Source organism: Rhinoraja longicauda, chromosome 1 (assembly GCF_053455715.1).
Source record: "Rhinoraja longicauda isolate Sanriku21f chromosome 1, sRhiLon1.1, whole genome shotgun sequence".
In the NCBI taxonomy this organism is placed as follows: Eukaryota; Metazoa; Chordata; class Chondrichthyes; order Rajiformes; family Arhynchobatidae; genus Rhinoraja; species Rhinoraja longicauda.
The window spans coordinates 48,246,903-48,274,282 of NC_135953.1; the positions used below are offsets into that span (position 1 = coordinate 48,246,903).

The window sequence follows — 27,380 nt, forward strand, 5'->3', positions numbered from 1 at the left end:
TGGTCAATGGAGCCAGATTTTGAAAGTGGAATATAATGTTACTATTATATACTGTATGTCTACTTAATAAAACTAATTGAGGACAAATTTGTGCCTAGCTATTTTCATGGTCGCAAGTAAAATTCAGAATTGTAATATCAATAAGTTCAGTCCTGCCCTGTCACTTAGGTGACAAGTAACATGTGTGGTCCGGAAAATATCAGTTGAGAGTCACATAAATTTGAGTAAAACATCTTTCAAACGTGCGAAAGGCTTTGTGGTTTATGTTCTGTGGCTCGGAAACTCTGACACATTTGCGAAGGTCGGTTGACCAGCTCATTGTGCAAAACAATCGCAGGTTACAGCTCAAAGTAAGAAACTTGATGGAAAATAAAAGATAAGTTACATACGCCACAAGAATACACAACTTAAATATGCTATAAAACAAATTGCTCTCCTTACCTCCACTCTGTTTCAGATCATCAACAAATTCATTCATTCCCTTTGACATCAGCTACTCCAAATTCCTTCCAGTCATTCTCCCAAATACTTGAGCTCCCATCCAAAACCATTTTCTATATCAAAGATCCCATCAAGTCCTGGTTCATTTATCTGCATTCACTTAGGTGGTGTTCCACCTTTCATCCATTGGAAACAATTAAATAAATATCAACCTGAATCAATCAACACAGGAGTAAAATCAAACAATACTTAATCGCCAGTCTAAAACAATAAATGCTTCATATGGTCCATTGAGCTTACCCTGGGTCTTTGAAGACCAGTCTCACCCCTCCTTTTTTACTATAATTCTGAATTCTGTTCTTTCCCAAGCACCTGTCCATCTTTGTCTATGAGTAATTTCCAACTCATCACCATCCTCCTATAAAATAATCTGCAGCCATTCAGTCATTCCCTTTGCCCTGATATTAAGAAGGAAACAATCTAGTCAGGAAACCACTATTCAATCCCTACAATTTCACTTTATGTCTCCTCTGGACTCATCGAAGTTTTAATATTTATTGCATTACTGCAAGGGACTATTACCTTACCCAAGCATTGAAACAAATAATAATTTAGAATTATTGGCTTAGAAAATTCCTGCATTATCCATTTCTGCCAGAATAAAAAGAGAAATGGCCAAAAAAAAAATACTCATTACAGAGAATAAATGGTTAATTTTTCAAGCATAGATCTATTCACAAAACTGGTTGTGATAAAAGCTACAATTTTAAAACAATATTTTTTTCTCCCCTTTTTATAGCTATTTTTAACACTTTTGTTAGTTCACATGTATAACTACAATACCAAAATCAGCAGTAAATACAAGGTGGGATACATTAAGGAATGAAGGCATTAAAGGATGCTGGAATATTTCTCAGTAAAATAATACAAAATTGCATATATTTTCTGGTCAGCAAAAACATTAATTAGTATTATTTTATCTCAGCCAACTTTAATCAATATTTTAAATTAAAAATGAAGCAGATGATTTAAATTCTAAATATATTTGTGGCACAATCTAGTTTGTCACACACAATATTTATGCTGCCACTTTTATAGTATAGATCTTAGGTAGCAAGAGCTTTGGAAGTCATTACTAATTTTGAATTATTACCAGTTTCCAATAAGATTGTGAGTGCAATGTTTTTTTCAGAGACACATTTTTCTGACTTTAAAATTTTTGATAACATTGAAAAATGTAACAAGTGTTTCAAAACAAGAACACAAAATGTCACATGAGCCTAAACTGCATAATACCACATCCTCCTCGAAATGCTACAAGAGCAACTCATTGTTCTCACATCAGCATATGGACAAAATGATCAGCATGCTTCAGACAGCACTTGTTGCTTTAGTGGCCACTGTCTTGGCTGGTCAAGGCTGTAAGTATTTAAGGAGGTGGGTTTCTAACTTTGTTGAATTAAGTGCTCTTAATGATAGTTATGTATTTTTTCCTCTGTAGATGACTGTACGGAAATCATTGGGGGTCATGAAGCTAAACCTTATTCAAAATCTTTCATGGTGTCCATCCAAGCTAATAACAAGCACGTGTGTGGAGGAAGTTTGATCCATGTAAAATGGGTTCTGACTGCAGCAAGTTGTCTACAGTAAGATATTTTATTCATTTCTAGTTTACCCTTCATTATTACACTTCAATGAGGGATGCTTCCAATTTGTTTCAGTAAACAATGTTTTTATAAAATAAAATATGCAGCTGGGCTCATCTTTTCAACTTGCATTTTAAAATTAGTTAATTAGCACAATAAAGGTCTGAAGAAGGGTCTCGACCCGAAACGTCACCCATTCCTTCTCTCCTGAAATGCTGCCTGACCTGCTGAGTTACTCCAGCATTTTGTGATACCTTCGAGCAAAATAAAGGTGGTAATGCGCGATTACATGGGTATTTGGTAGATAAAAGTTAACCGATATGTAGTGCAAAGTTATGGCTGTGACAATTGCTTGCTACAATCGTCAATTATGTTGATTATTATGTTGATAAAGACATCAACGGGAGAAACAGCTCTGGCAAAAAATTTACCACCTGTTCTGGTGTAACACGGTTACTGCTCTTTTCAAATACATTAACTAGATTTAATTTATTTTTCCCATTTGGCTCATTGCTCCATGCTGGCTCCCACTTCCCTTGTCCTCATTTCCCTGCACCAATTCTCACCAATGTCCATCAAGCCCTCTTGATTCTTTTTCGATGCGAGAGAAAACCAGACCACGTGGGGGAAACCTACAGTCACAGTTATAACATGGAAACTTTGCTCAGATAGTAATAGAGATGACGATTAAACCCGAGTCTAGGCAGTAACACCAATTGCTTCCCCACATTGTGTTGCTCAGGCCAAGATTGGTGAAAATAAGATCACCATCTTGCTCTAATTGCACTCCAACTACATAGCATTCCAACTTAGAAATGCATTGCAATTCCTTCATCATCTCTGGCTTAAAAACCTATAACTGCCTCTGGAGCTGCCTCTGGATTCTGGAAAAACCTGGAACTGCCTCTGGATCCTGTAGGAGGATCTTAACCACAAACTGCAGAGGTTTGAGAAGGTGGCTTATTGCTACCTTTAATTGAGGCTGATATTATTCTCATACTACATCCTTCTTCTCATTTGTAAGGGATGGGCATTAAATTCTGGTCTTTTCAGCAATATCCACAGATAGTGAATGAATAAAAAATCAAAATAAAGTTGGCTACTGAGAAGTTAGCCTTTAAAATAAAAGGGTTAAGTTCAAGCCTCATCAGCACTGTCATGTCCCTGGAATGATTAAAAACAACAAACATCATTTGAGGCAACATAAAGTATTGGAGTAACTCAACAGGTCAGGCAGCATCTCTGGAGAACATGGATAGGTGGCGTTTCAGGTCGACACCCTTCTTCAGAGGTATTGCATTCAGTACTCTGCTGCACAAATCAGGAAGGTTATGCTGACCTTGGAAAGTGTGCATTTGTCAATTCATCAGAATGAACCTGGGCTGAAGTTATTAAATCATGAGGCAGGTTGGTTAGGCTGTGCTTGTGTTCTTCTCAAGTTAGACTATTATAGAGTGAGTCTAACATGAGCAACATCATTCAGCAGAGGTTTACATCACATAAAGGATAAGGGAAATCTCATACACCATCCTAAATGCTGATAAATATTGGTCAGTCGAAAATTTCAGAACTGAGATTATATTAACTAAGCATTTATATTGAGACCGATCCAAAGTCATTGAATGGTCTCAAATACAGATGAACAAAAATGTAATTCCATGATAGAACAAGTTGATTGAATATTTGAAGCAATACTTTTATTAATATATTTTTTAGTCACTTTATTTTTTAAGTTGCTCTTGTCACATTTTTTTAGTTTGCTTTTGTTACAGGTTCCTGGCCACTAGCTCTGAGATTAAATCTCCGCTCTGTTGTGTAACTATTAAAGTAATTGGACTGATTCATAGAGTCATGCAGCATGGAAGCAGGCCCTTTGGCCCAACTCGTCCATACCGACCAAGATGCCCCAACTCAGCTGGTCCATCCATTCTAGAAAAATGCTGTCAACTCTTTGTAAAAGCATAACATGTATTGTGTTGCTTTTTTTCTGTATTGCTATTTCAAGTAAATTTTCACTACAAAAATTACAGGCTGGTCAAGAAAAAGAGATCCATCGTAATTATTGGACTTCAGTCAACACAGAAGAAGGATAAGACAGAACAGAAAATTTCTATTAAAAACTTTTTCCCATATCCTGAATATAAGAATGCACTGGATAATGACCTTATGCTTTTGGAGGTAATTATTGTTCAATAAAATATATGCATATATCTTTAATACCTGTACACTACAAACTTTCTATGGTTTTCTAACTGACAGATGGATGAAAAATCTAGATTCTGGATAAATGCATTAATTAACCTCATATCATTATGATGAGATTAGCAATTGATACTCTACTTACTGACTGCCTGGGCTCACCTTGCTCCTGAATTTAAAGGCATCGTTAATTTGGGTGGTCTTTCTATTTTTTAAACATTGCACTTTACTAAAGTAATTGCAACAATAAATATACTTTAACATTTGTATATTTTCTACGTGCATATGTGTTATAACCTTGCAAACGTAGCATGACATGAAAATGGGAAACACTGATATATTTTTCTTATTTATTGCAGTTAGGACAAGCTGCAAATATTAAAAGTAAGGAAATCCTCCAATTGCCAACGTCGCCAAAGGACCCCAAATCTGGACTAAAGTGCAGTCTCATCGGATGGGGACAAACCAATTCAAAGGATAAATCACGTTCTGAAATCTTGAAAGAGGCAGAAGCAACAGTGATGGATCGGAAAACCTGTAATAGTAACAAGTATTATAACAGGAGTCCAGTTATAACAGACAATATGATATGCGCCACTGACAAAAAGGGCAGGAAAGATTCCTGCCTGGTAAGTTACACACAGTAAATTAAAGGTCCAAAATAACGGGAAAATATATGCTGCGAAAATATATGCTACCCTCATACAAATGTCTGACTGATGGACATGCCAGCGAGTCCCCATACATATTATTTAATTCAAAGAAATGGTAGGATACATAGGGATGGATTTGCCGACTGCTGCGGGGCTGTGGGCATTTTGTGCTGGGTGGGGACATTGTATTTCCATGTCTTCTCTCCCCAGCACTTCTTCCCCTCTGCGAGCCACAAGAATCGGGGGCAGAGCTGGCAGAAGAGCTCTTTCTACACCCGCTCGCTCTCCCTACGCCCGCTCGCTCTCCCTACGCCCGCTCGCTCTCCCTACGCCCGCTCGCTCTCCTCACACCCGCTCGCTCTCCCCACGCCCACTCACTCTCCCCACGCCCACTCGCTCTCACACCCGCTCACTCTCCCCACGCCCGCTCGCTCTCCCCACGCCCACTCACTCTCCCCACGCCCGCTCACTCTCCCTACGCCCGCTCACTCTCCCTACGCCCGCTCACTCTCCCCACGCCCGCTCGCTCTCCCCACGCCCACTCTCTCTCCCCACGCCCGCTCACTCTCCCTACGCCCGCTCACTCTCCCTATGCCCGCTTACTCTCCCTACGCCCGCTCACTCTCCCCACGCCCGCTCACTCTCCCCACACCCGCTCGCTCTCCCCACGCCCGCTCGCTCTCCCTACGCCCGCTCACTCTCCCCACGCCCGCTCGCTCTCCCTACGCCCGCTCACTCTCCCCACGCCCGCTCGCTCTCCCCACGCCCACTCTCTCTCCCCACGCCCGCTCACTCTCCCTACGCCCGCTCACTCTCCCCACGCCCGCTCACTCTCCCTACGCCCGCTCACTCTCCCCACGCCCGCTCACTCTCCCCACACCCGCTCGCTCTCCCCACGCCCGCTCGCTCTCCCTACGCCCGCTCACTCTCCCCACGCCCGCTCGCTCTCCCTACGCCCGCTCGCTCTCCCTACGCCTGCTCACTCTCCCTACGCCCGCTCACTCTCCCTACGCCCGCTCGCTCTCCCTACGCCCGCTCACTCTCCCCACGCCCGCTCACTCTCCTCACACCCGCTCGCTCTCCTCACGCCCGCACGCTCTCCCCACGCGCGCACGCTCTCTCCACGCCAGCTCACTCTCCCCACACCCGTCACTGTACCATACACAACTATTTGCTTGCACAGCATGTAACGATTGACATAGGGTTGGACTGAATAAACTATACATTTCTAAATAGGTTATTTAATTGAAATTGTATAAACTTCAATTTATCAAGAATTTCTGTGCATACTGGCTTCTTCAATATTGTGTAAAATTATTTCAAGCATAACTTCTAAAACTCTTTTGCCATAGGTTGATGCGGGAGATCCATTAATGTGCAAGAAAAAGGCAATGAGCTGGAAGAAGGAGGTTGTTGGTGTTTCTACAGCCAGAAAGGAATGTGGAAATTCAAAAAAACCCGGCATATATGTCCGGTTAACAGACAAATATCTCTCCTGGATCAAGGAAAAAATTGGAGTTGTGAATTTTAGTAAGGCAGTGGAACAAATCTAACAGGAAGATGTGTTTGTCACTTTTTATAAAATAACTTGTTTATCAGTGAAACGAATCGGAAGGAAATTGATATATTAAATATGTTTCCAAAACTTCATGGTCACTTGAATGTTAAAGAAACTCAAAATAATTGGGGGTTTTTTCCATATGTAAAAATGACTTATTATTGATGACACAATGTTAGTTTGTGCTTTTGAACGTTTTGACCACATACACCTATGTTCATTTTTAACAGGTCGTACTGTTAACAATCATTCCTCTCCTATACGACCATAATCTCTATGTTACATTGATATTAATTTTATTTGTTCCCACTTGTAGACAATTCTATGGACATTATTGATTCCATTTTCTCTGATGATGTTCTCGTGGACATGCTGTTAACTGTATGACTACTTCAAATGCTGCCAGAGAGTCTGGGAAATGTGTTGAACAGGACTCAGCACAAACTGTCCTAAAAACTTGTTCACCTGATTGTACCTGATCTGGGTTGAGACCCACATGGGTAGAAAAGGAGAAAAACACCTGAAACATGCTGACCAAACAAGAAACTGTTACATAATGGAATTAGAAGGGATTCCTGTTTCTGCTATTTTTTACTGCAAAGATATTTACTATTAATTCATTTTGCCTGGCTTTTTTAACTTTTGACAATTAAAAGCAATGATATATATTTGTGCAAATTTAAGTTATGCACAATGGGGGAAATGGCAAAAATGCTGTAAGCCATGTATAATTTTATTTATCTATTTGGATTCTTAAAATATCTGTAATAACCTTTGTTAAATCCTTTTCACGGAAAAATTGCCAGTGTTGATGTTGATTGTAATCTCCAGATAAACTGTATCCTTGTAGTGTTGCTTATGGTTAATGCAAAATAACATCTTCAGAATACTATTCTTTGCTGTGGCTCTACTTATTAACTCACTGAAATTCTGGGAGAAATAACTTTGAGAGAACGAGTTACTTCTCTAGGTGGGAACAAGAGGAATGCTCTAGGTTGGAACAAGAGGCCGTACCTCCATTTTTACCCAGATCATTCAGGCTCTAACTGAATTAAATTATGGTTTAATACCTAGGTCAGACAGACCCTTGTTAAATTATGGCATGAACTGCACCCACACTACTATTGCAAAAATAGGGTTCTGCTGCACTAACACCAAAGCTTTGGTAATGGAGTATGGTGTGCTCCAGAAAAATGGATTTGCTTGCAAATTTGTGTACAATGATGAAATCGGAACCCAACTGCAATTCTGAGGTAAAAATGAGGGAGTAGGGATTATACACCCTGGGAGGCATCAATTGCCCACTAGTACCGAGTGCTGGAGCTTTTTTAAAGTTTAGAAAAATCTAAAACAATTCCCAAAACAATTATATTTTTGACTTCATCAAGATTTTACCTTTTCTTAAGTTCCCATTGAGATAAACTATTTAAGCATATTTTATTTCCGGCCAATCCTCGCACCAGTCCTTATTTGACACTTTTCTAATCTGGATTCTTTGAACATTGAGACTATTCTGCTGACAATATTTTATATGATAGAATCATTGAGTTATAGATTAATACCGCACAGAAACAGGTCCTTGGCCCGATTTGTTCATACCGACCAAGATACCCCATCAATGCTTGTCCCAATTGGCCCGTATCCTTCTAAACCTCTAAATCTTTCCTGTCCATGTACCTGTCCAAATTTATTTCACTTTTTGTTATTACACCTGCCTCAACTACTTTACATAGCAGTTCATTCCATATACCCGCACCCTATTTATTGCTCCTTGGGATCCCAGTAAATTTGACCGGAAACCTATACCCTCTAGTTCTTGAATGGCCTTTCCTAGGAAAAAGACTGCGCAGTGAAGAAAGCCGATGGAATGTTGGCCTTCATAACAAGAGGAGTTGAGTATAGGAGCAAAGAGGTCCTTCTGCAGTTGCACAGGGCCCTAGTGAGTCTGCACCTGGAGTACTGTGTGCAGTTTTGGTCTCCAAATTTGAGGAAGGATATTCTTGCTATTGAGGGTGTGCAGCGTAGGTTTACTAGGTTAATTCCCGGAATGGCGGGACTGTCGTATGTTGAAAGACTGGAGCGACTAGGCTTGTATACACTGGAATTTAGAAGGATGAGAGGGGATCTTATCGAAACATATAAGATTATTAAGGGGTTGGACACGTTAGAGGCAGGAAACATGTTCCCAATGTTGGGGGAGTCCAGAACCAGGAGCCACAGTTTAAGAATAAGGGGTAGGCCATTTAGAATGAAGATAAGGAAAAACTTTTTCAGTCAGAGAGTTGTAAATCTGTGGAATTCTCTGCCTCAGAAGGCAGTGGAGGCCAATTCTCTGAATGCATTCAAGAGAGAGCTAGATAGAGCTCTTAAGGATAGCGGAGTCAGGGGGTATGGGGAGAAGGCAGGAACGGGGTATTGATTGAGAATGATCAGCCATGATCACATTGAATGGTGGTGCTGGCTTGAAGGGCCGAATGGCCTACTCCTGCACCTATTGTCTATTGTCTATTGTCTATTCATCCCATCTACTCCCCTCATGATTTTGTACATCTCAACAAGATCACCCCTCAGCATCCTGCGCTCCAAGGAATAAAGCGCTGGTGTGCCTAACCTCTCCTGATAGCTCGGGCTCTCTAGCTCTGGCAACATCCTCGTAAATCTTCTCTGCATTCTTTCCAGCTTAATGACATCCTTCTAATATCAGGGTGACCAAAACTGAACACTATACTTACCAACATCTTGTACAACTGCAATATAACTTCCCAACTTCTACACTAAATGCCCTGGCTGATGAAGGCCAGCATGCCAAAAGCTTTCAACACCACCCTATCTACCTGTGATGCCACAGGGAACTATGTACCTGCACTCCTAGATCACTCTGCTCTTCAACACACTGAAAAGCCTTATGGGTAACTGTGAAGGTCTTTCCCTGGTTTGACTTCCCAAAACCCAATACTTCACACATCTGCATTAAACTCTGTGAGCCATTCCTCGCCCCCCTTGCCCAGCTGAACAAGATCCCGCTGTAATTCTTGATAACTGTCTTCACAGTCTATGATACCACTTATTTCAGTGTCATCCGCAAAATTGCTAATCATGCCTGGTACATTCCCAAAAAGTCTCTCGTACAATGATTTGTGGACCTGTCTGGTTCTTGCTTGCTCTCTGTTTTGCTTCTGATGTTTGCATAGAAGAGTACAGCGCAGGAACAGGCATTACAGCCCATAGTGACTGTGCCAATCATGATGTCGAGATAAACTAATCCCATCTGTCTGCACAGGATCCATATCCCTGCATTCACTGCATATCTGTTTGCCTCTCTAAAAGCCTCTTAAACGGCACTTTCATATCTGCCTCCACCATAACCCCGGCAGTGCATTCCAGACACTCACCACTCCCTGTGTAATAAACTTGCCCCGCAAATCTCATTCTAAATTTTACCCTTCTCACCTTAAAGCCGTGCATTCTTGTCTTTGACATTTCCATCCTGGGAGAAAGGTTCTGATTATCTTCCCTATCTATGACACTCATAATTTCATATGCTTCTATCAGGTCTCCCCTCAAACTCCAGAGTTCCAGAGAAAACAATCCAAGTTTGTCCAAACTCTCCTCGTAACTAATAACCCCTAATCCAGGCAGCATTCTAATATACCCCTTCTGCAGCTTCTCCAATACCTCCACATCCTTCCTGTTATGGGGCAACCAGAACCACACGCAATACTCCAAACACAGCCGAACCAAAGTCCTACAGAGCAGTATCATGACATCCTGAGTCTTATAGTTAATGCCCCAACCAATGAAGGCGAGCACATCAAGCACATTCTTTTGTTGCCATTTTCAGGGAGCATTGGATGCGTGCCCCAAGATCCCTCATAACATCCCTTCACCCAGAGAGTTGTGAATTTGTGGAATTCTCTGCCACTGAAGGCAGTGGAGGCCAAATCACTGGATAAATTTAAGAGAGAGTTAGATAGATGTCTGGGGGCTAGTGAAATCAAGGGATATGGGGAGAAGTTGGGCACAGGTTACTGATTGTGGATGATCAGCCATGATCACAATGAATGGAGGTGCTGGCTCGAAGGGCCGAATGGCCTCCTCCTGCACTTATTTTCTATGTTTCTATGTTTCTAACATCTACGGTGTTGAAGGTCTTGCTATCAATGATATACCTACTCCTTACAGTTAACCTCCCAAAGTACAACACCTCACACTTGCTTAGATTAAACTCCTTCTCCCATTTCTCCATCCATTTCTGTAGTTGATCTATTAAGATTAGTAAGTTTGCTGATGAAAATAAGTGGTTGTTTTTGCAGATAGTGAAGATGGTTGTGAAAATTTGCAGCAGGATGATGATTGGCCAGGTGGGCTGAGGAATGGTTGATGCAATTTAATACAGAGAAATGCGAGGTGTTGCATTTTGGGATGTCTAACAAGGACAGGACCTACACAGTGAATGGCAAGCTTCTGGGGAGTGTTGTAGACCAGAGGTTTCTAGGAGTACAGGTGCATGGCTCCTTGAAGGTCGAGTCGCAGGTAGATAAGGTGGTCAAACAGGGTTTTGGAAAATTGGCCTTCATCAGTCAGAGTATTGAATATAGAAGTTGGGAGGTCATGTGGCAGTTCTATAAGACATTAGTGAGACCGCATTTAGAGTATTGTGTTCAGTTCTGGGCACCATGTTATAGCAAAGATATTGTCAAGCTTGAAATGATTCAGAGACGATTTAGAAGTATGTTGCCAGGATTAATGGGTCTGAGCTATAGGGAGAGGTTGAATAGGCTGGGTCGCTATTCCTTGGAGGGCAGATGAGGTGTGATTTTAAAGAGATGTATAAAATCATGAGAGGAATAAATCGGGTAGATGCACAGAATCTCTTACCCAGAGTGGGGGAATTGAGGAGCAGACATAGGTTCAGGGTGAAGGGGAAAAGATTTAATAGGAATCTGAGGGGTAACTTTTTCATTCAAAGGGTGGTGGGTGTATGGAACAAGCTGCCAGAGGAGGTAGTTGAGGCTGAGACTATCCCAACATTTAAGGAACAGTTAGATAGGTACATGGATAGTACAAGTTTGGAGGGATATAAACCAAACGCAGGCAGTTGGATAACTAGTGAAGTTGGCGGGGTGTGGGCAGGTTGGGCCAAAGGGTCTGTTTCCACACTGTATCACTCTATGAGTCCATGACTCTATATCCCACTGTATACATTGACAACCTTCCTCACGGTCTATGCCTCCATCAATCTTGGCATTACTTGCATACTTACTAAGTTACCCATCTACATTTATGTCCAAGTCATTTATATATCTCACAAACATTGGCTGTGAAACTGAAATTCATTGCACTGGTAATTTTGAAACTGTTAGTACCAACTTACTTTCAATTTCATGAACAATTTACAAATGCACCCCTTTGCTATGAATCATGGAATTCAAAGAATTGGTACGGGTAGAGTTTGTTGCAATGTTCACCCATGTCACAAGGGAGAAGCTAAGCAGTTAATCTATGGCCATGCAGCTAATACCATGTGTTACTCCCTGTAGGAAGATCAGAGTTCAGCTTCAACATATTTACTCAAAGGCATATGTTTGTTAGTGATTGATGAGAAAAAGATTTCAGTGAGAACATTTTCTGGAGTTTAACTACTGAATAGAGTCATAGAGTGATACAATGTGGAAACAGCCCTTTGGCCCAACTCGCACACACGGCCAACAATGTCCCAGCTACACAAGTCCCACTTGGCTACGCTTGGTCCATATCCCCCCAAACCTGTCCTATCTATGTATCTGTCAATCTGTTACTTAACCGATGGGATAGTCCCAGCCTCAACTACCTCCTCTGGCAGCTTGTTCCATACACCCACCACCCTCTGTGTGAAAAAGTTACCCCTCGGATTCCTATTAAATCTTTTCCCCTTCACCTTGAACCTATGTTCTCTGGTCCTCCATTCCCCTACTCTGGGCAAAAGACTGTGCATCTACCCGATCAATTCCTCTCATGATTTTGTATACCTCTATAAGATCTCCCCTCATCCTCCTGCATTCCATGGAATAGAGAACCAGAATACTCAACCTCTCCCTATAGCTCACACCCACTAGTCCTGGCAACATCCTTGTAATTCGTTTCTGAACACTTTCAAGCTTGACAATATCTTTCCTATAACATGGTGCCCAGAACTGAACACAATATTCTAAATGCAGTCTCACCAACGTCTTATAGAATGGCAACATGAACTCCCAACTTCTATACTCAACACTGATGAAGGCCAAAGTGCCAAAAGCCTTTTTGACCACCTTATCTACCTGCGACTCGACCTTCAAGGAACCATACACTTGTACTCCTAGATCCCTCTGCTCTACAACACTCCTCAGAGGCCTACCATTTATTGTGTAGGTCCTGCCCTTGTTTGATGTCTCAAAATGCAACACCTCACACTTCTCTGTATTATATTCCATCAACCATTCCTCCGCCCACCTGGCCAATCGATCCAGATCCTGCTGCAATTTTTCACAACCATCTTCACTATCTGCAAAAGCATTAACTTTTGCATCATCAACAAACTTGCTAATCTTGCCCTGTATGTTCTCATCCAAATCATTGATGTAGATGACAAACAGTAATGGGCCCAACACCGAACCCTGAGGCACACCACTAGTCACAGGCCTCCAGTCCGAGAAGCAACCTTCCACCATCACCCTGTGCTTCCTTCCATGGAGCCAATTTGCTATCCATCCAGCTATCTCTGCTTGAATCCTATGCGATCTAACCTTCCAGAGCAGCCTCCCATGCAGAACCTTGTCGAATGCCTCTCTGAAGTCCATGTACACAACATCTATAGCTCTGCCCTCATCAACCTCTGAGATTTATGAGACACAATTTCTCACACATAAATTTGCAGTGGCTTTCTCTCATCAATACTTATCCTTTCAAATGCTGGTAGATCAGAATCCCCTCCAGTAACTTATCCACCACTGACATCAGGCTTCTCTCTAGTCCACAGCCTTCTCCTTGCTACCCTTCTTAAATAACAATACACGTTTGCTATCCTACAGCCATCTGGAACCAAATGTGGCTAAAGATGATGCAAATATCTCTGAAAATGTCTCCACACTTTCTTCCTTAGCTTTCTACAAGATCCGTAGATGTACCTGTCCAGGCCCAGGTACTTTAAGACCAGAAAACCCTCCTCTTTGGTAATTGGTATGTGATTCAAGATATCACTACTCATTGCTTCAGTTCCTTAGCTTCCATGATGTTCCCCACGGTAGAAACTGATGAGAATTATTCATTAAAAATCTCACCCATCCCCTGTGGCTCCACATGTGGTCATACTAACCCTAAAGACAACATATTCTCTTCCTAATCTCCCTTTTACTTTTAATATACCTGTAGAACCTCTTGGGATTTTCCATTTCCTCGTCTGCTGGATCCATCTCACACACTCTTTCTGCCCTCCTGATTTCCCTCTCTTGTATACTCCTACATTTCTTATTCTTGTCAAGGGATTTGCTTGATCCTGTCTGCCTAAACCTGATGTAGGTCTTTTTTTCCTTTCCATGACCTCAATATGTTTGTCAGTCAGGGTTCCCTAAACTTGCCAGCCTTATTTTTCACCCTAACAGGAACGTGTCCCTGAGAACTTATTGTCACCGTTCTAGTTGCCCTCTGCAAGTTCCTGCTTGATGCCTCCAAAATTGTCCTTCCCCCAATTTAGGACAAAAACGTGGACATGTCTAATCTTCCTACATTACTATTTAAAAACGAATAGAATTATTGTCCTAAAGTGTATCCCACTGATAGTTTGGTCGAGAGAAGGTCTAGTGTTGCACCCTCTCCAGTAGGGTCCTCTTGGACACTGTTAACAAAGTCTACCCTGCCCAAGCCCTTTCCAATGTGGGTTATCCAGTTAACATTGGAGAAGTTAAAATCTCTCACTAATACCACCCTATTATTTTACAGCTGTCCACAATCTTCTTGTACATCTGCTCCTCTAATTAATGTAATGTAGTTCCTTTGCATTCAAGATATATTTCTCTGTTGCATTTTCATGCTTCTTCAGAGCAGAGCATTTTTTCCACAGGCATTTATATTCTTTCACAATGGGGGTGTCATTTTGAAATCTATTGGTTGTGGCAAAATGTGTTATGACAAATCTATTTAAAAAAATAGTGCCTTGATAAAGCCAAAGCGTTGCTCCTATACTTGACTCTTATCACTTGGTGTTCACACATTCTCCTCTAACATAAAAGACTGTTCTGGCACAGTGGTGATAAAATGATTAATATGGTTCAAGGGGTATTTGTTGCTTCAATAATCAGTGCGTTTGCAGTTCAAGGCTGTAAGTATATAAATGAATACTTTAGCTCCATAGAAACGTGAATCAATATTAATAACAGTATTTATTGTAGGTATCTGTGTGAAAATCATCGGAGGTCATGATGCTAAACCTGGTTCAGGATCGTACGTGGCATCCATTCAAACATCAAATGAACACTTCTGTGGAGGAATTTTAATCGAAAAGCGCTGGGTTCTGACTTCGGTAAACTGTATACTGTGAGTACGAGGACAATTATTTTTAATCCATTGATGTTTATTCTGAAATCAGTGAGTCAAAAACATATGACAAAAAATATTTCTATTTTCTCTTCTCCATCTGGTATTTTCAAAATGTTTTTAAAAGAGTTTCCAGAACTGTATTTGTTCCTTTCTATCTTTGGGGTCTATATTAGGATCTGTATGGACTCTTGAAACTTAAGAAGGGTGCATGGCTTCAGCTTATTTTAACCAGACCTAAGCCCATTCCAGTTCATAAAAGAACAACACTTGTCATGGTAAATAAATAATACAAGTGGACAGTGTTATTCAGATCATAATGAAAAGTGAAGACCCGCTTTTCCATGGTGCCTTTCTTGATATTGTGTTCTTTCATAGTATTTTAAGCATGGTAAATGTGGAACCAAATTTATGCACAGCAAGTTTCCATTAGGATAAAAGGCCAAATAATCTGTTCAAATAATCTTGATAGAGGATGGTTAGACCCAAAGGGATAATGCCTCTACTTATTTCTGAATTAGTGGCAATAGGTTTCTTCTATCTACCTGAGAAAACAGAGGGTGTCTCAGCTTAACTTCTCCTCTGAAAGACAATACATCAACCAGTTCAGATCATTCTACACAAGACCCTTCACTTTGACTTGAATCCAAAACCCCTAGAAATGAGAATGCTACCACTCAGCTACCACTGACAATTGAAATCTATTGATTTGAAGCATCACTTACAGGAAGTCTTGTAAAATGTGTGCTTTCTTTTCATTACATATTATGAAAATTTCTGTTTATATTTCAATTTGCAGTATTTTTACAATTTGTGAATTAAGTAAATATTTGTGAATTGAAGTAAATGAAGTAGCCCGTGCTAAAAATGTGCACTTAGTTCTGTACTATTCAGGATGTATACAACACTAACAATCCTAGGAACAGAAAATACTTAATTGTTTTTCCATTACATGATTTCTTGCTGTAACCTTTCCTCGAATCCCAGTCAAATTAATGATGTGAAAGTGAGATCAGTTTAAAATCAAACATGTTTTTACCTTCAAAATATAAGTAAGCTAATATCATTAAAACAAAAGGGCATGTAGCGGCCAGCTTCTCGTCTATCTCTATTAGCTCCCAAGCTGCCACTTGCATAGACCGGGTCAGCGATACGCATAATGACTCAAACAATAATAACAGAAATCCTCCTTACGTTTAATAGTTAGTCTTCTTTATTTGAAGGTGCAATAAACATATTGGCATATCTCTTGTATGCAAGCATTACATTCACTCTATAGTGTCCAGACTACAGCAGAATACAAGGTAATGATATTAATAAGCAAAAATAACTAATAACTGCAAAATGGCTCCTACAGGGCATATGAAATAAAAATAGTTTCTACCAGCCAGCAATTTTATTTTATTTTCTGCTCATTACTGTAGTTAGTTTAGATCTGGACAGAACTTCAAATCATGTAGAGGTCCCATTCCCAATCCTTCAGCCCTTCCAGAGTAATCATAGAAAACAAATTTAAGCCTCTACTGGCTCCCCAACTGGATCGATTCCATATATTGATTGAATCTTTTACCCCAAATGCGTTTCCCTTTGCACTTCACATTCTTTACTCCTCTTTGTTCTGAACTCAGTCCTTAGTATCTTCATCAACTGAACATTCGCATTGGTATTGGTTTTGGTTTATTATCATCATGTGAAAAACATAGATTTACGTTCTCTCCAGGCAAGGTTAAAGGATTCTAAAGATGAACATGTAGTGGACTTAGCTTTAGGGAATGAGTGTGGCAATTGGACAGGGAGCCAGTGGGAATGACAATTGCATGGGGCCAATTATAATATATACTAGACGGGCATGGACCCGTTGGGTGCAAGCTTCTCCTGCGGGCCCGGCAACCCTCCCCCAACGTACTATCCGTGGACCCGTTGCTGTCTCCCGGGGCCGTGGGCGGGCGATGGGGGAGAGAAAAGGGGAGAGGGGGCCACTTATCCCGGCCCCAGGCGGCCTTTGGGTGGAAACCTCTCCTGCAGCGGCAACTCAATGGCGACGGCCATCTTCTTTCACCCTCTGCTGCCGCACTGCACCACGGGAGGAAGGTCAGGCGCGGGGCACGCCGGGACGGGTGCCGGTCCTCCCGGTGGGGGGGGGGGGGGAGCGCATTTATTAAAGATTATTAAATTAATTGCTTTTAAAATGTAACAAAACCTGATCAATCGAAACCGCAGGGGAATGGTGAGTAGGGTGGGCCTAAAATTGTTGCACTATCGTATACCGTTTTGGCTGTATTTCAGGAAATAACTGCTGTACAATCAAATATATGAATATACAAGATGAGAGTTTTAGTACTAAATAGATTTGAACACAAAGTTCTGGTGGAACTTAGGCATTATCTGTGGAGGGATAGCACAACAAAAAAATTGGGTCGGGACCCTTTGGCAGACTGAAGGAGTAGGAGGTAGAAAGCTGGAAAAGGGAGGGAAGGGTCCCAACCTGAAGTACAGTCAGTACTTTTCCCCCACAGATGCTGCCTGACCAATAGAGTTCCTCCAGTATATTAAATTTACCATTGTTAAGGAAAAAGTGAAGGATCAGAAATTTTAAAAATTATCAGGCTGAGATCTGACCTTTGTCAGATGGACTGGAAAGGCTCCTTGAAGTAAATTGTTTTCTGTCCAATGAGAAAAATTCAAGAAGGAGATAATAAGGGTTCAGGCTAAATATATTTTCTCAGTAAAAGAAATGGAAAAGTGTTAAATCAAAACTTCTATTAATACTGATGAAGATTCAAGGAAAGTGAAGGTCAAAAATTATGGTGTATGGATTAAGAAAATGTGTATAGCTTTGTACAAATACTTTGCTTCTGTTTTCATTGAAGAAGAAACACATACATTGAAATTATGGAAGAAGATAACATTCTGTCAAAAATAATAAGTTGATATAAGAACTGCAGATGCTGGTTTACAAACTTTGTGCCTTAAAATTAATAGCCTTGTTTGGAGATTTAATCAAGGAGTACAAAATCTTGAGAGACCCAAACAATATGAACACGAAGGACCCATTTACTTTAATAGTGATGTTGGTAAACAGCAGCTGGAGATTTAAGCTAATTGGCAGAAAGATTAAACAACATTTTTATTTCTACAAAAGAATCACGAGGCCCTGGAACTCCTTGTCTTGAACAGATGGTGAAGGCAGTTTTTATTAAAATTAAAAGTTTCCTAAATAAACATATGAAAAGTCAAAACCTATACGCAACAAAAGCTTGTCACTGTACATGTGGCAATAAACTAAACTCAGACTTACAGATTGGAAGTGAGATCAACCCAAACTTCCATTCTTTGGCCAACATAGATCTGAAGGGCCAAGGGGCCTATTACTCTGACTTTGCAATATTTCTTTGAATGTGAAAATTATCTTCATTTCAATGCTAAATTATAATATATTTATTTTGAGTTTTGGCTCCCCCAAGAACTAGACTGAGAAAACATCAGTGCAACGTGTATTCTATGTTCAAGAATTATGTTTTAACTCAAAGTTTAAAGGTAATGTGCAGGGCAAGTTTTTTTGGTGCGTGCCTGGAGTGTGCTGCCAGGCACGGTGATGGATGCAGACATGATAGTGGCATTTAAGAGACTTGTGAAGAGCAATATACATACGAAGGAAATGGAAGGATATAAATTATTTGTGAGCAGATAAGAGTTGGTCTTGGCATCATGTTTGACACAGACATAGTGAACCAAAGGGTCTGTAGGAGCCATTTGTGTTTGTACTAGCTGTTTAGCATATTATATTATTTTGTATCTTGCTGTATTATTTTTGGACACCTGTGGGTTGTCGTGAGATGAATACATATATGGGCATAATGGACAGGGAGGAGCCAGAATTAGAAGTATATCTGGGAATGCAGAGACAGGAGGTATCAGACACGGAGGAGCCATGGTGAGATATAGTTCTTACCAGACCTATGACGAGGGAAAAGCTTGGAGAGATACAGATCTGTTTGTATTACTACTTCAATAAACGACTAATTAAACTGAAACGTCTTTAAGATCTCTCTGTTGTTGGTTTGCGTCAAGATCGATCACTCCACCCTCTGTGAAGTGGTGGCAAGCAGAAGGACTTTATTGTAAGGACTGAAGTTGCCACTACAGGGTCTGTTCTTATGCTGCACTGTTTTATGTTCAATGCTCTCATTTTTCTCCTTTACTTTATTCAAGGAAACAAATGTCTGTGGTTATTGGAACACACTCTTTAAAGGATAAGAAGAAAGCACAAACATTTAAAGTTATTAATGTTATAAAACATCCCAAATATGACAGTAAAACAGAACGGAATAACTTGGCTCTCCTCAAGGTAGGAAATTCTGAATATGAATGTATATATGCACAGTAATATACAGACTAAATTACAAGTTTGTCGCTGGTCTTTGAAATTAATCATATTATTAAAACAATTTGTGCAGGCTGTTTGGATTTGTGTTTTTGTGCAACCATATGAGGTAAAGTTGATCAATTGACCAATCGTAGAATTAGCATAGAAAACATAATCTTTTTTGAAAATAAAGCTGCTGTGAAAAAGAATCAGAGCATCACAGTATCAGACAATGTCAAAGAGGCAAATCAGCCCGATATGCTTCTATTTGGTCAAACTCCATCGTTCTTGCCTCATCAACAAAATTATGAAAGGTGTCATGACACATATTCTCTAATAACCGTCTTTTTAATGCACAATTTAAGTTTCATCAGCATCAACCAGCTTTAGACCTCATCACAGCTTTGGTACAAACATGGACCAAAGAACTGAATTCCAAAGAATGCTGCCCTGGATATCAAAGCAGCATTTGATGGAATGTGGCATCAAGCAGCTATAAAATTACAGACAAAAGTAAAATTAATAACCATCAAGGTCAAGGCTTTCCGAGGATGTTGCCAGGACTAGAGGGCCTGAGCTATAGGGAGAGGTTGAGTAGGCTGGGACTCTATTCCTTGGAGTGCAGGAGGATGAGGGGTGATCTTGACGAGGTGTATAAAATCATGAGAGGAATAGATCGGGTAGATACACAGAGTCTCTTGCCCAGAGTAGGTCAATCAAGGATCAGAGGACGTGGGTTTAAGGTGAAGGGAAAAAGATTTAATAGGAATCTGAGGGGTAACTGTGGGTGTATGGAACAAGCTGTCAGAGAAGGTAGTTGAGGCTGGGGCTATCCCAACGTTTAAGAAACAGTTAGACAAGTACATGGATCGGACGTTTGGAGGGATATGGGCCAAATGCAAGCAGGTGGGACTAGTGTAGCTGAGACATTTTAGCCGGTGTGGGAAAGTTGAGCCAAAGGGCCTGTTTCCACATTGTATCACTCTATGACTCTCCTATACTCTATGTTGAAGTTTTTACTTACACAAGGAAAATAATTGCTTGTTGGAAGACAATCACCCCAACTCTAGCACAGTGTTGAAACAAACAAATGCAGATGCTGGTGTACCAAAAAAAATGACTTAAGGTACTGGAGTAACTCAGTGGGTCAGGCAGCATCACCGGAGTAACATGGAGAGGTGATGCTTTGGGTTGGGATTCTTCTTCAGGCTTTTTCAGCACATTTTTGCAGGAATTACTTAGGGTGGTGTCCTAGGCTAACCATCTGGACTTCTTGATCAATGATTTTCCTGAATGTAAATTTTAAGGGAATGCTAAAGGGAATCATATGGTCAGAAATGGGATGTTTGCTGATGATTGCACAATGTTCAATCCACTTGTAATTCCTCATTGTCAGCCTTTGTCAGCCTTTCTTATCCTGGAATCCAACATCCAACAGCACTGTGGGAACACTTTGGCTAGAAAGACTGCAGAGTTTCAGGGAATAGAGGGATCGGGATTGTGCACAGGTAGATAAGAGATGGTCTTGGCATTATGTTCGGCACAGACTTTGTGGGCCGAAGGGCCTGTCGTGTGCCATACTATTCCATGGATAGACATAAAATGCTGGAGTAACTCAGCAGGTCAGGCAGCATCTCTGGAGAAAAGGAATTGGTGATGTTTCGGGTCAAGATCTTTCTTCAGACTCTATTGTGACTCTATATAGTGCTTGTCTTCTGTTCTATTCTATGTTCTATGTTCAAAAAGAATGCTCACCATCATCATCTTGGGATCTATGTGTTTGGGATGAGCAATAAATGTCATCCTTGTGTGTAACATTCAAAACCTCAGCAATGAATGAATTTAAAAAAATATATTTTATATATTCTCCTTACAATGAAATTCTTTCATTTAATCCCATGTAATGTCTTTTTGCTACAGCTGGATAAAGCGGCAAAATTGAATAAGTTAGTAAAGATCCTGCCATTGCCAAAATCAGCAAAAGATATCAAACCTGGAACGAAATGCAAGGTTCTAGGATGGGGACAAACTACGGCAGATGACACAGATCCCTCAGATACCTTGCAAGAGACAACTGTGACCATTATAGATCGGAAGACCTGTAACAATCAAAAGTATTACAAAGGAAAACCTGTTATAACTGATGATATGATATGTGCTGGTGATAAAACTGGGGGTCAAGCTAAAATGTGCAGGGTAAGTTACAAATTTCATAAAAAATAATGTGTGATGAAAATGTATTCAGTATATAATGAATAAGTATTAATTTATTAATAATATTTATTAATATTAATAACATTTATTAATCATGTTTATTATTAATGCAGGATTTGTGCATGATTTATGTATAATTTATATTTTTGCTTGTTGTCTGAGTCTGCGGCAACCAAGCAAGATTTTCATTGTACCTGTACCTCACAGTACATGTGCATATGGTAATAAAGTCGGTTTGACTTGACTTCTTCAGTCTTTCTGGATCTGCAATCAACTAAACAACTGGAAAGTCTTCCAACACATTCCTGATTTGTGGTGTGCAGATGATGAAAAGGCCCTGGGTGGGGCATAGGGGCAAGGGGCAAGAGGTGTTGGTGAAGAGTGGACAGTCAGATGATGAACCTTTGCAGTTCATGGAATTGTGTGACCGGTTCAGACAAGTTTATGTGTAGGAAGGAACTGCAGATGCTGGTATGAACCGAAGATAGACACAAAAAGCTGGAGTAACTCAGCAGGTCAGGCAGCATCTTCAGACTGAAGAAAGGGTCTTGTCACCTATTCCTTTTCTCCAGAGATGTTGTTAGACCCGCTGAGTTACTTCAGCTGTTTGTGTCTATCTTCAGATAAGTTTATGTTTAATGATGTGTCAATCAGAATTTTGGCAGAGGGACTTGGAATTCCATTGTTCAAAAGATATCCCTTTTGCTGTGTAATAGTCAAATTACCAAGAGCATCGTTTTATACCTTTGGTTTGAATAAGTCCACAGAGGCAAAACAATAATGTTGCCTTCATCACAATGTTGTTGCCTATTATAAAGGGATTCTAATTATTTTTATTTGTTTTATCACAGGGAGATGCAGGAGGACCATTAATATGTAAAAGTTCGTTTCTGAAAAAGAACATTTTGAGTGGCATTGCTATTTTTGGAATGGGATGTGAAGTAAAGTTCAAACCCGGCATTTATACTCATTTATCCAATAAATACCTGCAGTGGATAAAAAAAACAATCAAATCCAAAACCAATGACATTTCAATGGATCAAACTTGGCATGAGCAGCAGACTACTGTGTAACATAGCAATTGTCTGCACTTTGAAGGAATAAGTTAAGAAAACTTAACCTCAGTGATTCGTCAGTGACTACATGTTAGCTCTTCAACTTGCATAAGGAGTAGTATATAAATTCAGTCACTCAGCACCCAACGTATGGGTTCCAACCAGCCACCTATGCCCCCAGTTTACTGCATGGGAAAGCTAATTAGCATAACCTTTGACCAACTGGCAAACCACTGGGTATTGTCACTTACTAAAAGTTATAGAATAGTGAGAGGGATAAATAGGATAGATGGTCAGAGTCTTCATCCCAGGGCAGGGGAGTTCGGAACTAGATGAGAGAGGAAATATTGAAAGGAGATCTGATGGTTAGGTTTTTTTCACAGAGAGCATGGTGAATATTTGGATCAAAGGTGGTGGTGAAGGCAGATGCAATTACAACATTAAGGTCATAAGGTCATAAGTGATAGTAGCAAAATTAGGCCATTCAGCTCATCAAGTCTACTCCGCCATTCAATTATGGCTGATCTAAAGTATCTCTCCTTCCTAACCCCATTCTCCTGCCTTTTCCCCATAACCCCTGACACCCGCACCAATCAAGAATCTATCTATCTATGCCTTAAAAATATCCATTGACTTGGCCCCCACAGCCTTCTGTGGCAAAGAAACTATGACTAAAGAAATTCCTCCTCATCTCCTTTCTAAAGGAACATCCTTTAATTCTGAGGACCTCTAGTCCTAGACTCACCCACTAGTGGAAACATCCTCTCCACATCCACTCTGTCCAAGCCTTTCACTATTTGGTACATTTCAATGAGGTCCCCCCTCATTCTTCCAAACTCCAGTGAGTACAGGCCCAGTGCCATTAAACGCTCATCATATGTTAACCCACTCATTCCTGGGATAATTCTTGTAAACCTCCTCTGGACCCTCTCCAGGGCCAGCAAATCCTTCCTCAGATACGGTGCCCAAAATCGCTCACAATACTCTAAATCCAGTCTGACCAGCACCTTATAGAGCCTAAGCATCACATCCTTGTTTATTATTCTAGTCCTCTTGAAATACATGCTAGCCGGGCAGGCATTTGACAGGTAAGGTATATAGCAAAGGTATGGAGGGATACCGGCCTAATGCAGCAATTGGATTAGCAAAAAACCCCGATGATGATGGCTTGGATGAGATGGGCTGAAACGGCCCACTTCTGTATTGCACAGTTTCATGATACTGTGATTCTATAATTACTGGACAAATATATATATTGGGGAATTAGGAGAATAAACATGTAGTCATCTCAGGAAAGAACAGATGAGGTTTGATATCAGACACAATCTTATTGAAAGGCAGAGTAAGTACGGGGGGAAATATTGCCTGCATCTGCTTCTATTTTGGTTTTGCTTTCACACACAGAGTCTCTCCATTATTGAGGAAAATGGTGGCTGAGAAAAAGCTGAAAACTGACCAGTGAACGATTGAATTTATAGGCCTACACTTTATGCAAATTTAAGATGTTTAATATGTGCTTACATAATATGTTGTTTTCAATATATTTCTGCATCTTAATACAATTTAAGACTATTAAATCATCAGCATTTTGTTAATCATCCAGCAGCTTGTTTTTTGCTCATTTTTATCATCTGCGGCTTCTTGTGTCTTGCTAAATAATCAGTTGTTGTTGCTTTTACATTCTTATTACCAGAAATTACCAGAAATTACCAGAAATTACCAGAAATAAAGCGGTACCAAAACCATTTATTGACATACTGTGTTTTGTGTGCACTTTTAAGTAAATTTGAGATATTCCCTTGGTTTTATTTGTCACTTCCTCATTCACTCTACAGCTTGGAGTTAATTTGTTTTCTTTCTTCCCATGTACTGCAAAGGGTCTTTAACATGAAACATTAATTCTGCTTTCCATTCCAAAGAGACTGCCTGACCTGATACTTTTTTCAAGCACCTTTTTTTTCTCAAATTTCCACATCAGCAATACTTTGATTAGCACATTAAATATCGTTCTATCTCACACTCCATTTAATGTACTCAATGGAATTTACTCCATATCAGCCTCAAATGTGATTAACACTTTCACTTCTATAAGCAACCATAACCATTTGGTATTGTTGTAAACATAGAAACGAGAGAAATATGGAAACATAGAAACAGAAAATAGATGCCATTCGGCCCTTCGATCCAGCACCGGCATTTAATATGATCATGGCTGATCATAGAAACATAGAAAGATAGGTGCAAGAGTAGGCCATTTGGCTCTTCGAGTCAGTACTGCCATTCAATATGATTAGGCCTGATCATCTAAAATCAGTACCCCGTTCCTGCTTTCCCCCATATCCCTTGATTCCGTAAAAGTGTTTAAAAAGAAAACACTTGGTTTTATTTCCTGTGACATTTTATTCTTGTTAACTGTTAACAAATATTTTCCTTTTCCTAATTATTTTCTGAGTTGTTATTCAGCTTTAAAGACATTGGCTACAATATAAAAATGGCAATAGTAATTTTATGTATGTACATGAGTGAACCATTTAACCCCTTTCTTGGGCCACTCTGTAATAAAGACAATGTTTAGACAATGATTGCATACAATTACTCACAAAATCCTGAAACTAAATGTTCCATTTACTTAATCTAAATTTGCAGCCAATATTAAATTGAATTATTCAGTGGGATATTAGTTGAAATGAATCAATGCTACTATTTCAGCAGGTTTAGGTCAAGGTTTAATGTGTACCACAATAAAGTGAAATGCTTTGCTTTGTACACTGCACAATCAAATCAGTTAATACTATATGTAGTGGAAATTAGGCACTTTAGAAATGTTGTCATCAAATTAAATTTGTGCAGCTAGATCTCACATGAATTAGAAACAATCATCAGATTATAAAGTCTACAAAATTACATGCTGATAAATTCACGGTTATAGACTTATATCTAGTTTTCCTTTGACTAGATGGCGGGACTGTCATATGTTGAAAGACTGGAGTGACTAGGCTTGTATACACTGGAATTTAGAAGGATGAGAGGGGATCTTATCGAAACGTATAAGATTATTAAGGGGTTGGACACATTAGAGGCAGGAAACATGTTCCCAAAGTTGGGGGAGTCCAGAACCAGAGGCCACAGTTTAAGAATAAGGGGTAGGCCATTTAGAACAGAGATGAGGAAAAACTTTTTCAGTCAGAGAGTTGTGAATCTGTGGAATTCTCTGCCTCAGAGGGCAGTGGAGGCCAATTCTCTGAATACATTCAAGAGAGAGCTAGATAGAGCTCTTAAGGATAGCGGAGTCAGGGGGTATGGGGAGAAAGCAGGAACGGGGTTTATTCACAAAATGCTGGAGTAACTCAGCAGGTCAGGCAGCATCTCGGGAGAGAAGGAATGGGTGACGTTTCGGGTCGAGACCCTTCTTCAGACACGGGTACTGATTGAGAATGATCAGCCATGATCATATTGAATGGCGTTGCTGGCTCGAAGGGCCGAATGGCCTACTCCTGCACCTATTGTCTATTGTCGATTGTCTATTGACATCCACACTCCTTTGCATTAGGAAAGGACTTTACTAGAATATGGAGAACCCTTCGAAAATACATTGCAGGATCTTAAATCATAAAAATGAATAATTCAGGAACTGAAAGTGAAAACAATTCAGCTATTCAGAAAATGGATCAGTGCTTTGGTGATTTCCATATCATGCACCTTTTCGTTGCAGGATTTTCCTCAGCAAAAGGGGAATTCCCCTCTGGCCGGCTCCCGTGAGGAGGCTGGTGCAATTCAGGATTTCCCCATCCCTTTGTGACTAAAAGGCAGTCTCAATGAACAAAGAACATAGAACAGTACAGCACAAAAACAGGACCTTCAGCCCACAACGTCTGCACCAAACATGATGCCAAGACCATCACTTATCTACCTGCACATAATTCATATACCTCTCGTCCCTGCATATCTATATGTCTATCCAAAAGTCTCTTAAATGCCACTATCATATCTGCCTCAATCACCACACCCCAACATCACACACCAGAAGCAGTGGAACCAAGTTGGTTGCCAAGTCAACGCCATTTTGATTTGCAAATAATGCTATGAATTTGACCACAGGAGTTTTATAGACGAGATAGATGGTTATATTTGATCAAATTATTGTTGTTGTTGTGTGGTTGACTACTTTAACCACTTCCTTAGTTAATGAATTCATCAAATGAATTCATAACATCAGTCAATTATATCCCTATTTCTGCATGAATAACTTCTCATGTAATCATTGCATCTCACAGTGTGTTTTAAATGCTCACTTAAAGGATTTATTAGTTCCTTAGGGCATTGTGGAGATAAGGTTTAATTGATGTTTATTTGTGAAGGTCACAGGATTGCTGATAAAGTACAGCAGACTGGCCCTTTAATATCAATAAACTTTGAATTGAATAGCCTCTTGCCACAGGTAGACTACATGTGTTTAGTTTACCGGCTAAACATCTAGTCAGGAACATAATATGGGATAGAATTAGATATTATCCACATATGTGTATGCAAATTGGTTTAATTCTTACTATCAATAAAACAATGCAGTCTCTGCAATAATTTAGAACATATTACAAAATACAAATTAGTTGTCTAATCGGTGTGCTGCAGACATCTAAAAATGTTACCACTCACTATCTACAGCAGGCGCCTCCAGGCACAGGAGAAGCATTACAAATG

At 40.2% G+C, this 27,380-nt stretch overlaps 1 protein-coding gene across 1 annotated transcript; it reads left to right on the forward strand.

The window, feature by feature from the left end:
• The first annotated feature begins 1,801 nt into the window (after positions 1 to 1,801).
• LOC144598910 (transmembrane protease serine 9-like) lies at positions 1,802 to 25,018 on the forward strand. The gene is made up of 9 exons (XM_078409884.1): positions 1,802 to 1,862; positions 1,943 to 2,087; positions 4,118 to 4,265; positions 4,646 to 4,915; positions 6,292 to 6,487; positions 14,903 to 15,047; positions 19,260 to 19,395; positions 21,334 to 21,609; positions 22,479 to 25,018. Exons 1-9 carry the CDS (start codon positions 1,808 to 1,810, stop codon positions 22,698 to 22,700), a joined length of 1,593 nt encoding a protein of 530 aa, XP_078266010.1. The 5' UTR covers positions 1,802 to 1,807; the 3' UTR covers positions 22,701 to 25,018.
• The last annotated feature ends 2,362 nt before the right edge of the window (positions 25,019 to 27,380 follow it).